The sequence below is a fragment of the Lepus europaeus genome, chromosome 2 (assembly GCF_033115175.1).
Source record: "Lepus europaeus isolate LE1 chromosome 2, mLepTim1.pri, whole genome shotgun sequence".
In the NCBI taxonomy this organism is placed as follows: Eukaryota; Metazoa; Chordata; class Mammalia; order Lagomorpha; family Leporidae; genus Lepus; species Lepus europaeus.
Window position 1 is genome coordinate 124,848,896 of NC_084828.1, and position 14,591 is coordinate 124,863,486.

Consider the following 14,591-nt stretch of genomic DNA (forward strand, 5'->3'; position numbering starts at 1 on the left):
AGGAGAATGTGTTTCGGATCACTACAAAATTTGATTGGAATAATCATGAGACATGCATAGTAGGCATATTATGAAACACGTACTGTAATCTAGAAACCAAGAAATAGTGAACACAAGGTCAGAATTGGAAGCCCCTTGGAGAGAAGCTGCTGGTGAGGGAGGTGCAGAAAGAAAATGGATGGATTCTGTCTACATTATTGAGTCTCACTCAGGTTCCCGCTGGCAATTAAAGTGGAAAGATCCGATTCTTCTGTTACCACTGCCCAATCTCAGGAGCAACGATAACTTCTATTGAGTTGAATGGGTCAGAGTCTTTACAGGTGGGAGAGTGGGGCTGTTCTCAAGTGGGAAAACCCATAGACTTGATTATAACTCCAAGGTCATCTGTAACTGCTGATCACCAGCTAAAAGTTCCTTCATTATAGGCCAGATAGTTGATGGAAAAATCTGATCTGTACCAAGAACAAGATAGTATCCTTAGAATGTACAATCATCTGGGCCGGCACTATGGCGCAGTGGGTTAAAGCCCTGGCCTGAAGTGCCGGCATCCCATAAGGGCGCCTATTCTAGTCCCGGCTGCTCCTCTTCTGATCCATCTCTCTACTGTGGCCTGGGAAAGCAGTAGAGGATGGCCCAAGTCTTTGGGTCCCTGCACCTACGTGGGAGACCCGGAAGAAGGTCCTGGCTCTTGGCTTCAGATCAGTGCAGCTCTGACCATTGCAGCCATCTGGGGAGTGAGCCAGCAGATGGAAGACCTCTCTCTCTGTCTCTACCTCTCTCTGTAACTCTGTCTTTCAAATAAATTAATCTTTTTTTTTTTTTAAAGAATGAACAGGCTGGTGCCGCGGCTCACTAGGCTAATCCTCCGCCTGCGGCTCTGGCACCCCGGGTTCTAGTCCCAGTTGGGGCGCCAGATTCTGTCCTGGTTGCTACTCTTCCAGTCCAGCTCTCTGCTGTGGCCCGAGAAGGCAGTGGAGGATGGCCCAAGTGCTTGGGCCCTGCACCCTCATGGGAGACCAGGAGGAGGTGCCTGGCTCCTGGCTTCAGATAGACGCAACGCACTGGCCATAGCAGCCATTTGGGGGGTGAACCAACAGCAAAGGAAAACCTTTCTCTCTGTCTCTCTCTCTCTCACTGTCTAACTCTGCCTGTCAAAAAAATAATAATAATAATAATAAAGAATTAACAGTCATCCATAACCGCTGAATAGGGAAAATATCCTCTAATGTGTTTGTCTAGGAGACAGGTCGACCTGAAACCCTAATAGAAGAGCTGACCCTCCAGACTTCTCCTCCATCTTTTGGGACATGATACCTGGTTGTCGCAATGAGATGATGACCCCTCTTGTAGTGATATGGAAGTGGAGAATTATAAGCAGAGTGAACTTAAGGATGGTGAGTCAAAAGGATTGATGGACAAACAGTAGGAAGGAGATGAAGAGCTGGTGATCAGAATTTGAAAAAGGATAGGTCCACGGCTCTGTGACTTGAGCGTGTTAGACACGAATCTGCCACCTTCTAGAATATCCTTCAGGAAACACCACACTGAGCAGAAATAAGGAATGCACTGAGGGAAATCCATGAGTATCCTCTTCTCGTCAAAGTAACTCAGGAACCCAATAAGGCTGGGGCTGGACAGTGGTGCCACAGGGAACTTTCTGGAGGAAAGTGTAGTGAGAAATCTGTATTAGCATTCTCCCGAGAAACATCACCACCGAGAGGAAGAGCAGGGGAAGGAAGGGTGGGAGAGGGAATTATTACAAGGGATTGGCTCATGGGGCTGGCGCTGTGGTGCAGTAGGTTAAAGCTCTGACCTGAAGTGCCGGCATCCCATATGGGTGCCGGTTCAAGTCTTGGCTGCTCCTCTTCTGATCCAGCTCTTTGCTATGGCCTGGGAAAGCAGAAGATGGCCCAAGTCCTTGGGCCCCTGCACCCACGTGGGAGACCCACAAGAAGCTCCTGGCTCCTGGCTTTGGATCAGCACAGCTCCAGCCATTGCGGCCATCTGGGGAGTGAACCAGCGGATGGAAGACCTTTCTCTCTGTCTCTACCTCTCTCTGTAACTCTGTCTTTCAAATAAATAAAATAAATATTAAAAAATGAGGAATTGGCTAATGACTTTAGAGGCTAAGAAGACCTAAGAGGTGCAGTTGGTGATCAAGAGGCCTGGAAGAGTGGATGGTCTGTTTCAGTACAAATCCAAAGACCTGAGAATCAGCAAAGCTGGCAGTGTCAAGTTCAAGTCTGCAATCAGGAAAAGAGGGATATCCCAGCTCAGTTAGGTAGGAGGAGTTCCCTTCTAGTCATGGTCTAGTCAACCTTTTTTTCTATTCTGGCCTTGAATGCATGACTGAATAATGCAGGCTCACCCTGGGGACTGCAATCCACTTGACTCACTCCATTGATTGAAATGTTACTATTACCCCAAACACCCTGGCAGACATACCCGGAATGATGTTTTGACCAAATGTCTAGGCAGCCTGTGGCTCAGGCAAGTTGATACATGAAATAACACATCATACACTTACCAGCTGAGTGACGAAAGAGTGAAACAAGCTGGATATCTGAGAAGAAACAGAAATAAAGTGGGCTACGACATTCCAATAAGTAGAATATAGCAACATCAAAGTTTCTTGAATTCCAAGATTTAGGGACCGATGTCCTATAACAATAATGCCATCAAGCTCCGGTATGTTTTTAGTAGAGAGAAAATCATGAAGTAAGAGGCAGGGAGACTATGGGTGGAGTGGCTGGTGGAGCGATTCTCTGTGTCTGATCATCCAGCAGATTGTCTTCTAGCAAATAATGAAGGCTTCTTTGTTATACTCCTGCTTAATAATTCATTGATTCAGTAAATATTTACTAAGTTCTACACTAGATGTCAGATTGCAGGAATGCAACAATTAACCATGCACATAAAATCCCTGCTCTTCTGAAATTCACACTCCAGCAGGAAAGGCAGATAACATAGAAATAAACAAGGAAGAGTGGAAGGAGGGGCTAACTGAACAATCTCACAAAGAAGTTACAATGGGAACCTTTTGGGAAATGGCAGAGAGAGGTGCCAGTCTTAGCCAGTGGTTAGTTCAGGAAACAAGAGGCCTCAGCCCGCAGGTGTTGTCACCGCATGCCAAGAGCAGAGAGCTGTGAAATTCCACAAGCAGGCTGAACCACTGACCCCTTACTTACACACCCTTCAAATGCTAAAGCAAGCACTTCCATGCCTAATGAGCGGCACATTCTACACCCAAAGTGACAAAGCCTCTAGCTCATTCTGCCTTAACAAATTAGGAGGAATATCGTGTAGGGAAAAATGACTACAGACAGCCCACTGAGCATCTCCCTGGTGGTTTCAACCCCTCCCACAGTGGGCTCACCAGGCCCATGGCCACAACTCATACTCTCATCTGTCCGAAGACCAGCCTGGAATAAGCTGGCTGCTCCAGCCTCTTGGAGTGGTTCCCTGCCCAGCTCTTTCATGGTAACCTGACTTAGGGGTGGAACAGTCCCGTGTCAACTGCTTCTGTGCTCCCTCCCCTCCCCCCCCCCCCCCCCCCCCCAGTACTCAGATACCCTATTCTACTACCCCATGCATTCCTGGAGACTTTCAACACAGCCACCACCAACACCCACACCCTAGTGGACGTGCTGAGCAGACGAACGCTGATGACAGAGTTTACGTGGCTCAACAAGGGCGGCATATCCTTGAGAGCCTCCTCAGCTTGGAACCTAACATTCCAGATAAAAACATGGGTAGACCTTGTTGGGTAGCCCTGGAACACGGTCTTTAACCCAGGAGCTGGAGCTTGGACCAGGAGATCCTGGAATACACCCAGTGATTGCACAGCCCACAGCGCCACCTCCCAACCGGAGGCGGACGTGCAGCTAGTCACAGCTCTCCCAGCCACCCTCGCTCGCCCTCTGTGTCCTAAAATTAGTCCTGCCTAAACTGGTCCAGATTGAACAAGACCTAAAGAAATGACAACAAAATTCCATATGTGATTCAATTCTGGATCCTGGGCTTTGGAAAAATACCTCGAAAGCCATGAATTACTGTGTTGGTGACAGGAGTGTGGATGGTAGGTTAAAGTATCCAGTTAGTGTAAACTTTGGTAATTTACAGAGGCTATGTGAGAGACTATCCTTGTGCTTGGGAGATTTGCAAATGACTCTCAAAAGCCTTGGGAAAACAAATGGGGACAGGGAGCTGTAGGAACCCAGCATGTGAGAGCATGAGCAAAGGTTAAAATAAATGGGCAAAATGTTCACAATATGTTAAAAGATAAAGAGCATACAGATGTTCTTTATATATTATACGTGGAACCTTGTAAGTCTGAAATTACTTTTTAAATAAAAAGTGTTTTAAAAGAGCTGAACTTAACTAGATAACGCTTTTGAAAATAGCTCCTCTACTCCTGGACTCCCACCATTAGAGATTCACTTCTGTGGATATATGTATTTTTCAGACACAAGTGAAATATTAGGGAGATTCAGCTGATACCTAGCTAAGGGCAGGCAGGGGAATCACTTGTTGAGGAGGCAAAGGCATTCATCATGGAGAGGTAGCCCATGATAACAGAAAATGAACAGTGGGTAGAAAGGAGGAAGGACACTCCCAATCTGGTCGTGAGCCAGACAGCAGGGCCCTGGTTCTGAGAACATTGGTGGGCTGTGAGCTAACCTTTTCACACATTCCAGAACATTCTCTGAAGGAAGGGTGAGGGTGAGAAACCTACTTATCCTTTCTCCACCAGTCATGCTCAGACGTGTGTACTGTGGCTTAGAATCCTCTGTGCTAGGGAACTCTTGGACACAGCAAATGTGATCTACAAAATATCTACCTTTGTGGGTTGGCATCCTGGGAAGGCAGCGGATGATGACCCCAGTGCTTGAGTCTCTGCCACCAATGTGGGAGATTCAGATGGAGTTCCTGGCTCCCAGCCTTATCCTGGTCCAACCTTGGTGGTTGTAGCTATTTGGGGAATGAACCGGTGGATGGAAGAGTCTCAGTCTCCCCCTTTGTCTATATCACTTTGCCTTTCCAAAAAAAAAAAAAATTGGTAAATCTTTAAAAAACTATATCTACCTGGGTTAGGTTATAATACCATAAGGCTGATATAGGATCAGGATTTCTCAGAACCCCAGGCATAATGTTTTTTCTTTTTCTGACTATAGGAAATTTCCCATTGTCCCAGTGGAGGAAAACACATAGATTCAAAGTTAAGTTCTGATCTACGTTTGTGCTGATCTCCTGCTAGCTGCCCTTCAAGGGAAGAGTTTCTTTTCTTTATGGAATAGTGCATCCTAGTGGCATTCTTGGGAACTGCAGGTGAATTCAGAAACCTCATTTAGCCCATGACTGCCCTTTGGTCCGGAAAATCAGCTTTCAAAATGCTTCTTCTTCTTCTTCTTTTTTTTTTTTTTTTTTTCAGATGTAACTTATGACCACAACTTTTATAGGAGGAAATGGGTTTGCATCACGTAGTGTTGTCCTCAAGCCCTGAATTTCCAATGTTTTCATAACACTACAACAATACAACTTCCACCCTGGAAAACCACAAGTGGAGATTTCAAAACAGATTGAATTTCTATCTTCCCAATGTGATTTCAAGTCCAAGCAGTGCCACCACTCACTCTTCTGAAACATGTTCTACCTAAACTGACCCTTTTGGAATGTACTTATTTAGAATTTCTGCTCCATTCCATGGGAAACAAGCATATCCTGCACATTCTCAAGAGGCCCCTTTTCCTGTGCCTTGTAGGCCCCTCACGGCAGCCAGTTCAGGTTTCAAGTAATCACATAGGTTCAGCATCTCCAAAAGTGTTCATGCAAGGAGAAACACAGCCAGAGGGCTTTGAGCAAATTAGCACAGGCCCTGTGACTGACCCAAATTAGGCCAGTCTGAAATAAATCATGTAGGCATTTCTTAAATGCAACCCTCTGCATGGGTAGCATTTTTTTTCTAGGCTATTGATTTTCACAGTCATGGTCATAGCTAGTTTTCAAGTGGCTCTGAGTGCACCGTGCACTGCCTAAAAAGCATGGGCCGTAAGAATGTGTGGGGACAAGGATGTTTTGTGGGGGAGAGGGAGGCTGGGAGGAGGTCTGTGAGTTCAACTTGGGAGCAATTATCGTGTTCAGCGTCCATGCTGTGTTAACCCTGTAAACCACAAAAGCAGAAAGGGTAAGAGCAACTGTTTCTCCAGGGTGTCCAGCAGATGCCTCGCGGCAGGAAAGGCTGGTGTGTCTCCTTCCATGGACAGGGAAGCAAGAATTGGACTCGGGAGAAGGGAAGTCGGTCTTCAAACCCCCCGTGCTGCAACATCATATTCTCACCATGATGGAACCGGTGAAAGGTGTTCTCTTTTGAACCTTTGTTTAAGTAAAGATCATTGAAAACTCTGTTTACCAGTGCCTTTCAATCTCCTGCCTGGACATCTTGAGAGAAACTGTTAGGCAACCTGTTAGGTGAGTGAGGTGTCTGTCTAGCCCTCCCTCCCCTCTAACACCTTTCATTTGCTCCCTGGGCACAGTTGATGTGTGACACTAGGCTGCACCCAGACACCCAGGGTCCTCCCCGTCTCTTGGCTTAGGTCAGTGAGAAAGACAGACAGACAGAAAGCTCCCATCTGCTATTTGCTCCCCAAATGCCCACAGCAACCAGAGCTGGGTCAGACCGAAGTCAAGAGCTCAGAACTCAATCTGGATCTCCCATGTGGGTGGTAGGGACCCATCGGCGCGAGCTGCCTCCCACAGTGAGCATTAGCAAGAAGCTAAAATCAGGCAGTGGGGCCAGGACTTGAACTCAGGCACTCTGGGACACAGCTGTCCCAAGTGGCACCCTCCCCCCGTGCCAAATGCCCACCCCATGGCCTGTTTCCTTCTAGGTCAGCTGTCGGCTAGCCTGGGTCAGCTTGGCCGCCTGTGGCAAGCATCCTCCCACTTCCATTCTAACAGAAGCCTCTGAGGATCGGTGTCTCTAGCCTAGGGAAATTCTCAGCCACTGGAACAATCTGATAGGAGAGGTACCACAAGTGCTGGGTGGGAGTTTTACCACTTGAATTTCACTCTATCTCAAATATCTTTGTTCTAAACACAAAACTAGACACTGGAAATAGACAGGTTCATAAGAGATATTTTCCTATTGCACCATTTGGAGAGCAACTCATTCCAATGCTGCCATTTGGATGAAACAGGAAGCCAGCCCACATGCGAGATAAAAACCCACATTCTCAGTAGAGGCTAAAGTTCTATCCCGATAGAAACAAAGACTTCGTAAACGCAAGTAGGAAAGGAGGGTTCTGTTCAGGATTCAATTTGTAGATGTTCATTGTCTTCCCCCACATACCACCACCTTTTAAGATTGAGCTACAGACAGGGAGAGGGAGAGACAGAGAGAAAGATCTTCCATCTGCTGGTCTACTCCCCAAATGGCCATAATGGCCGGAGCTGCGCTGATCCGAAACCAGGAGCCAGGAGCTTCTTCCAGGTCTCCCATGCAGGTGCAGGGGCCCAAGCACTCAGGTCATCCTCTGCTGCTTTCCCAGGCCATAGCAGAGAGCTGGATCGGAAGTGGAACAGCCAGGACTTGAACAGGTGCCTGTATAAGACACCAGCACCACTGTAGGTGGCAGCTTTACTCACTATGCCATAACGCCAGCTCCCCCTCCTCTTATTTTTTAAGGTAGATCACACACATATTCTTTCAAACTCTAGAGATGACTAGGTGATAGAGTCCTAGGATTGGTTCCAAAGGGATTGGAGCAAGGAAACTCTTGGACTCCCACTTGGGCAGGCAGTGAGCTACATACACATTCACACACACAGCCTTACGTAGTTCTCACAACACGGCTGTAATGTCGGGGGAATTGGGCCCATTTTACAGGTGAGGAAGCTGAGGCTCAGCAAGAGTATAGAAGGTTTTAGCTTTGCTGGGCAAATCATACACTTTAAAAAAAAGTATTTAATTCCATGAACCTGGACAAACCCTGTCATTGGAGGAGAGAGAGAGAGAAATGGGAGAGACAGAGGTACGAGGGAAAGAATGAATAAATCATTATTGGGAAATTTTTGAAACCTAAATAATCCCGATAGACAGATGTCATTTCTATTAACCAAGGTCATTCCTTCTCCTGCCCAGCCACTTTGCCTTTGCTGACTTTAGGATGATTAGTGGTACCCTCAGGTGAGTGACGCCGCCTAGTGGCTTAGGGGCTCTGCAGGAAAGGGCCCCAGGAGCCTCACTGCTGTGCTTGCTAGAAGGAGGCTGCTGAGGAAGTTATACATAACACAATGAACCCAAGAAAATTTCCCTCTGGCCTGCGGGTTGGGAAGATGCTGCCCTTCCTTAGCAACTGCGCCCGTGTTTGCCCCCAGGACCTGTGATGCTGCAAGGGCTCTGCTCCCTCTTCTGAGTCTGCTGCCGCTGCAGAACACAGAGCCGAGAGCAGTAACCCCGGGCAGCCCCTCTGCCCGCCGTGGTGTGCGCTGTCTTCCCTTCTGCTCTCTCCGTCTGTCTCGGCCTCATTTTTTTCTCATCTTTTACATTTATTTTTCAGAATGACAATCATTGGGGCTCCTTAACCACATCGGGTAATAAGCGGTAAAGATACAGAAACAGAAACAAATAACTGTGCCATTGAAAGCAGGGGGAGTCAGCCAAATCCAGACTGGCAACTTTGGGTATGGCCCACCTGCCAGGGATGTGTTTTTTTTTCGGTCAGTTTTGGAGAAGAAAAAAGGGAAGATGTATGATACAGTAAAATTATGTGAAACACAAACTTCAGGGTCCATAATGTTTTATCCATTCACTCGCTTGCGTCTCACCAACGTCTACCCTGCAAGGGCGGCCTCCGTAGCTGTGACACAGGTGAATGTGGGCCTAAAGTATGTACCAGCTGGCCTCTCACAGGCAAGGTTTGCTGGTCTCTGGATGAGAACGCCCTTCTCACGACTGTTGAGTTCCCCTGCCAATGCCAGCATTATAAAGTGTCTGCTGCATCTCAACTCGGTTGAGAAATGTTTCTCACTTTGTCCATAAAACTACCTTTCAGTGTACTCTACCCAGGGCTCGGGCCGGTGTTACCGTCTGGCCTAGAATTCAGTGCTGTGTAATAGACAATTGACTTCCAGCCTCTTAGAAATGACTGAGACACCCAAGAGGGTGTCACTAATCAAATGAATTTAGAAGATCCTATTTTTGCTGCAAATTCTAAGCCAACAGAAAGTTCTACACAGCAACTTGGCACTTTTTACACCACATTTGAGCAATTTCTTCCAGCGTCAACTGATGTACGTGTTCATATACTTCCTGAGTTCTTTCCTTTCCTGGTCAATCTCAGTTAGAAATAAAACCGAGTCTCCATGGAAACACAACATAATGCTGCCTCACAGATGATCGAGGGACCCAGGCAGCTGGTGTGGGGCTGAAGGCTGCAATGGCATTTGACCAAATTAGGAAGAGAAAACGCTTCCCCGGCTCCTCCAGACCTCTCAGAATGCTGAAGCTCAGCGTAGAACCCTACACTGGCTGTGAGTTACAGGGGATTGTTTTATTCTTCCTTTGCTTCTGAGAATGTCCTCTTGCCATATGTATGTTTAGCTAAGGGGCCCTCATCCTCCCCTTAGCCTGATCAACAGATGCTACCCCGTACGTGGAAAGAGAGCCTGCATTCAGCCAGCGTTTCTCTGCGTTCAACACTTATTTGTCACTGCTGCCCCAGTGTCACACAGCTCCAAAAGCCACAGAGCTGAGATTTGAACCCTGGCCTGCCCAGTCCCTTTCAAAAATAAAAAAAATAGAAGAGGCAAGACTGAGCAGAGGGCTTTTAATACAGGCACGGCTCCCATTCCACCGCCTTCTTCCTAGGAAGGAAAAATCAGAATGATGACGGAGAAGAAAAGAGAGAAAGTTACCTTCTCTCCTAGTCCCTCCAAGTTTATAAGCAACCAAGGTCAAAAACTAAGCTGGGGAGAAACCCAGGAGAACCCTAGTTTGTCCCTAAAAACCCTTCTCAAATGCTTAAAGGACAATGTTTCCAATAAGGGTAATGAAAAAGTGACTGGAAGAAATAATGAGCGAAATACTATACAAATTTGCGGAGGGGGTAATGGAGGAACACCAGGAAGCAGAACCCAGCATCCCCAAGGAGGCAGAGCCTTGCTCCCCAGGCCACTGTGAAAAGCAGCCCCAGATCTATAGTATTAAACTGCGGGGATGACTGCTCCCCTCCAGCACGTGGGCTCCAGGCGGCCACCTGCAGTTGCTTCCCTGGGTTTGAAGAAAATGTTTCTCCACTTCCTCATCCATTGAGAAGCCCTGTGCTAGCCCATATCTTCAGCTGAACATTGGCACACAGCCTAAGAGTGGAGGTGATATTTGAACTAGGACTCCTGAGGGAGAGAGGGGTGCCGTCTGAAGGTCTGTGCAAGTTCATGGTGACCCGTCCACCCTGGGACAAGCACAGGGAGACACTCCAGCTTCCTGCTAATGCACACCCTCCCGGGAGGGCAGCAGTGGTGGTCCAAGTTGTTGAGTTCTTGCTACCAGTGTGCAAGAACGGCCTTGAGTTCGCAGTTCCTGGCTTTGGCCTGTCCATGGCAGGCATTCGGGGAGTGAGCCAGCAATGGGTCTCTCTCTGTCTCTCTGTCTCTCTCTCTCTCTCTCTGACTCTCAGTAACTTAAAAAGAAATTAACTTTTAAAAATGTTTTCTTTTCACAAATGAGCAGTCCATCTTCCCCTTCACCTGACCTATATTCACAGGACACCATCACTCCCACCCCTGAGGGCCAAGGAAAGCAGAGAGGAGAGAGAGGGAAGTGAGGAGAGTGCAGAGGCCAAGAGAGTGGGGACAGATCAGCAAAGAAGGTGGGTGAGAGCCGCGGCAGCTCCTCCTCCAGCCACTGAGTGAAGCCATGGGTGAGACCTTCTTGGGCTCCACTTCCGATACGTGATGGGCGAGCCTGCCCCACACTCCCTCTGAGTCTAGAGGACCCCATCCCTCTCCTGTGCAAGCCTTTTGTTACATAGGGAGCCTGTGAAGACTACTTGGCTCTCCAGGGAGGTACCATAGCATTGTAAATTAACAAAAATAGCTGATAAATTAGAACAGTAGCTACTACCCTGAGATAGACCTTTAGATTATGGAAAAGCGAAACCACTGGGGATTGCTTGTATACCACGTGGAAGTCTGGACTGGAGCTAGGACAGCTACTCTTTACAAATGCTCTGTTCTTCTCCCGGTTTTCAGTGCCCTCGTCCTTCTGAGCAGCTTTTTATTCAGCCTCCAAGAAGCTTCAAACTCCAGACATGGGTCAAGAAATCCTTTGTGTGGAGGCTGCTGGGGGATTTAGTTAAGCACAGGCACATCCTAGAGAATTCTGGAACACTAACTGCTCTGCGAAAGACCGATACTTTCCGTCTCAGAGCAACTTACAAAGCTCACATACACAACCCTATACCGGGGAAAAAAGTTCTCCCTTTCGTTCGTCTTTCACAAAATAAATAACCGTATCAGAAGGTTAGTGTGCGGCAGTCATTTATTCTGGGCGACACTGATAAAAAGTGCTGTCATTTCAAGAAGAACTTGATCTACTTCATTAGCTACTAGCACATGATTCAGGCATAGAGGAAAAGAATACTCTGGAAGCACTCACAACTTTAAAAAAAATCTCGTTTGAACTCAGCGATTCTTCACTTGCACCTGCTGAGTCACTTACCTAACCAGAGCCAATGACATTTCTAAGGGCAGAATTTGGTTAGGACCCTCCCCAGGTGGGCACGACCACCTCTGAGCAGAGAGGAAGAGGATGGAAAGCTCAGAATGACACGGCAGCACAAGAAAAGGGCTCAACTCATTGACTTTTCTTTGCCTGACTGCCTTTTATTTTGCTCATTCAAGCCATATCTCTTTAAGCAAAAAACAAAAACAAAAACAAGCACCTCTGACTTCAGTGTAGAGCCCTGCTAGGTTAGCATTGCAGCCAACGGTACCTGTACGCCATGCCCGTCTCGGCCTTGGTGGTTTCCTGCAGGGAAACTCCGTGGACACACAAAAACCTCTCCAGGTGTTTCCGCTCCGTGGGTCCGCTAGGCCTCACGGGCCAGCAGGCTGCCTGGGGCTGAGTCTTGGTGACCATTAGATGCCGTCTGCATTTCAGAGCTGATTCACTGGACTTCGGCAGACCCAGCTTGGGGCTAGGGATGTCTGCACAGGCAGGTTTATACAGATGCATGTTTCACAACCCAAGGAAGCTTCACGGCACTTAGCTTTAAGACTGGCTGTGATTGACTTGGGTTATCAGGCTTTGTCGTGGCCCTAAAAGGGATCAGCTTGTTTTCTTTAGCTCTCTCCCATGGTTTTCTTTTGTGCATAAAGAGGCATAGAAGTCCCTTGCAGAGCTGTCAGTGATGTGGATCTGCCCATGCCCGGGCGAAAAGCAGCCCAAAGGCGGCCAATCACTTTTCTCATCCCTTTTTTGAAAGTTCTCAAAGTCATAAGTAAGAAATCACATATTGGCCCTGGGGGAAAAATGTGGGCACTCTTTCCCATGTCTTTCTATTTAGCTAAAAGGAAATATTTTGGTAGGATGTGGGCCAAATCTTCCGTTTCCCTAAGGACTGTAATGCCTCGGGACGGATTCCTGAGTGTGTGATGAGACTTCTCTCAGTTACCAAGTACTTCACAACCAAACGATCGTTATACTAGTGGGAAGATTCTCTAGAGTGAAAGGACCATCAACCTTTTTGTTCTTCAGATGTTGCTGTCAAATGAAAAAAAATTATCAATAAGGAAGTTATTGTAAACAAACAGCAAAGGGGCCACGCAAATACAGCCAGCTGTTTTTGACGAAAGTACAAGGAGAGTCCATGGAGAAGCATAGTGTGTTTATTAATTTTATTTGAAATGAAGAGTTCAGAGAGAGAGGAGAGACAGAAAGAGAGAGATCTTCCATCTGCTGGTTCACCCCTCAAATGGCTGCCATGGCCAGGGCTGGGCCAGGCTGCAGCCAGGAGCCAGGAGATTCATCTGGCTCTCCCACATGGGTGCAGGGGCCCAGGGTCTTGGACCATCTTCTGCTGCCATTACCAGGTCAGTAGCAGGGAGCTGGATAGTAAGTAGAGCAGCTAGGACTCCAACCAGCATCTTTATGGCATGCCTGCCTCAAAACAAAACAGAAACTCCAAAAGGAATGAACCCTTGGATTAACACTTATGTTTACACAAAAATGAGCCTGGGATGGATAAGTTGCTACTTGGAATGCCCACATTCCCTATCAGGGTGCCTGGTTCGAGTTCTGGCTATGCCCCTTCAGATCTAGCTTCCCAGTAATGTGCACGCTGGGGAAGCAGTAGATGATGGCTCCCTGCCATCTCTGTTGGAGACTGAGATGGAGCTCTGGGCTCCTGGCTTTGATCTTGCCCAGTCCCACACATTGCAGGCATTTGGGGAGAGAGCCAGCAGATAGGAGTTCTCTCTTAATCCAGGGCTCCCGTATGGATGGCAGGAACCCAATCACTTGAGCCATCAGCATTGCTTCCCTGGGTCTTCTGCGTTAGCAGGAAGTTGGAGTCAGAAGCAGGAGCCAGGTATGAACCTGGACACACCGATGTGGGACGTGGAGGTCTTACTCCCTAGAGCAATGCATGACTGTGCTTGTTTTCATTTTAAACTCCCAAGGTTTTTCCCCACACCTGCTTCCATTCTTGCTCCAGCAGCCAAAACCTTGAGTCTCAAGGAAAAAATAAGAATTTGTAAAGAAAAGGCCACTCTGTAACTCTGCCTTTCAAATAGATAAATAAATCTTTTTTAAAAGAAAATCTTGGGGCTGGCGCAGTAGGTTAATCCTCCATCTGCAATGCAGGCATCCCATATGGGCACTGTTTCAATTCCCGGCCGCTGTTCTTCTGATCCAGCTCTCTACTATGGCCTGGGAAAGCAGTAGCAGACGGCCCAAGTTCTTGGACCCCCTACACCTGCGTGGGAGGCCTGGAAGAAGATCCTGGCTCCTGGCTTCGGATAGGCACAGCTCCGGCTGTTTTGGCCATTTGGGGAGTGAACCAGCAAATGGAAGACCTTTCTCTCTGTCTCTCCCTCTCACTGTCTATAACTCTACCTCTCAAATAAATAAATAAAATCTTTTAATTTTTTTTAAAAAGAAAGAAAAAAACAGAAAGTCTAGAAAAGGAAGCATGAGTAGGGTAAAGTTAAGGAGGAACTCTGATCCCTAAAGGAAATACCCAGGATTCCATCTCTCAAGAGGGCTTCTAGTTGAATCCCTGTGAGCACCAGGAGAGTGATTCCTCAGGCTCAGACATCTGGAGGTTGAGCCACTGGGAAGACACAGAGGTGCCCTGAGAAAGCAGACCATGAAACCGAGACATGAGCTTCCCCCCCCCCCCCAAGGCGTCCCTCTCTTCCTCTGCCCCCTGTATATGGAACCAGGGCCAGGAGAGCAGAGAGTAGGAGAAAGCCAACATTGGCGTGAAATGAAGTTTCTTTTCCATCAAGCTCTAAAAGCCCGTCAATGTCATAAAAGGTCCTAGTTGGAAGGTGGAGAGTAGAAATTATATTTGGTAAGGGGACCATTG

At 47.5% G+C, this 14,591-nt stretch overlaps 1 protein-coding gene across 1 annotated transcript in view; it reads right to left on the bottom strand.

Moving 5' to 3' along the window:
- Positions 1-12,235, bottom strand: part of KCNAB1 (potassium voltage-gated channel subfamily A regulatory beta subunit 1) — a 409,535-nt gene extending 397,300 nt beyond the window's left edge. Inside the window, exon 1 of the mRNA XM_062212631.1 lies at positions 11,994-12,235. Within this exon, the coding sequence (XP_062068615.1) occupies positions 11,994-12,235 (242 nt within the window). The remainder of the gene's footprint in view (positions 1-11,993) is intronic.
- Between the last annotated feature and the right edge of the window lie 2,356 nt (positions 12,236-14,591).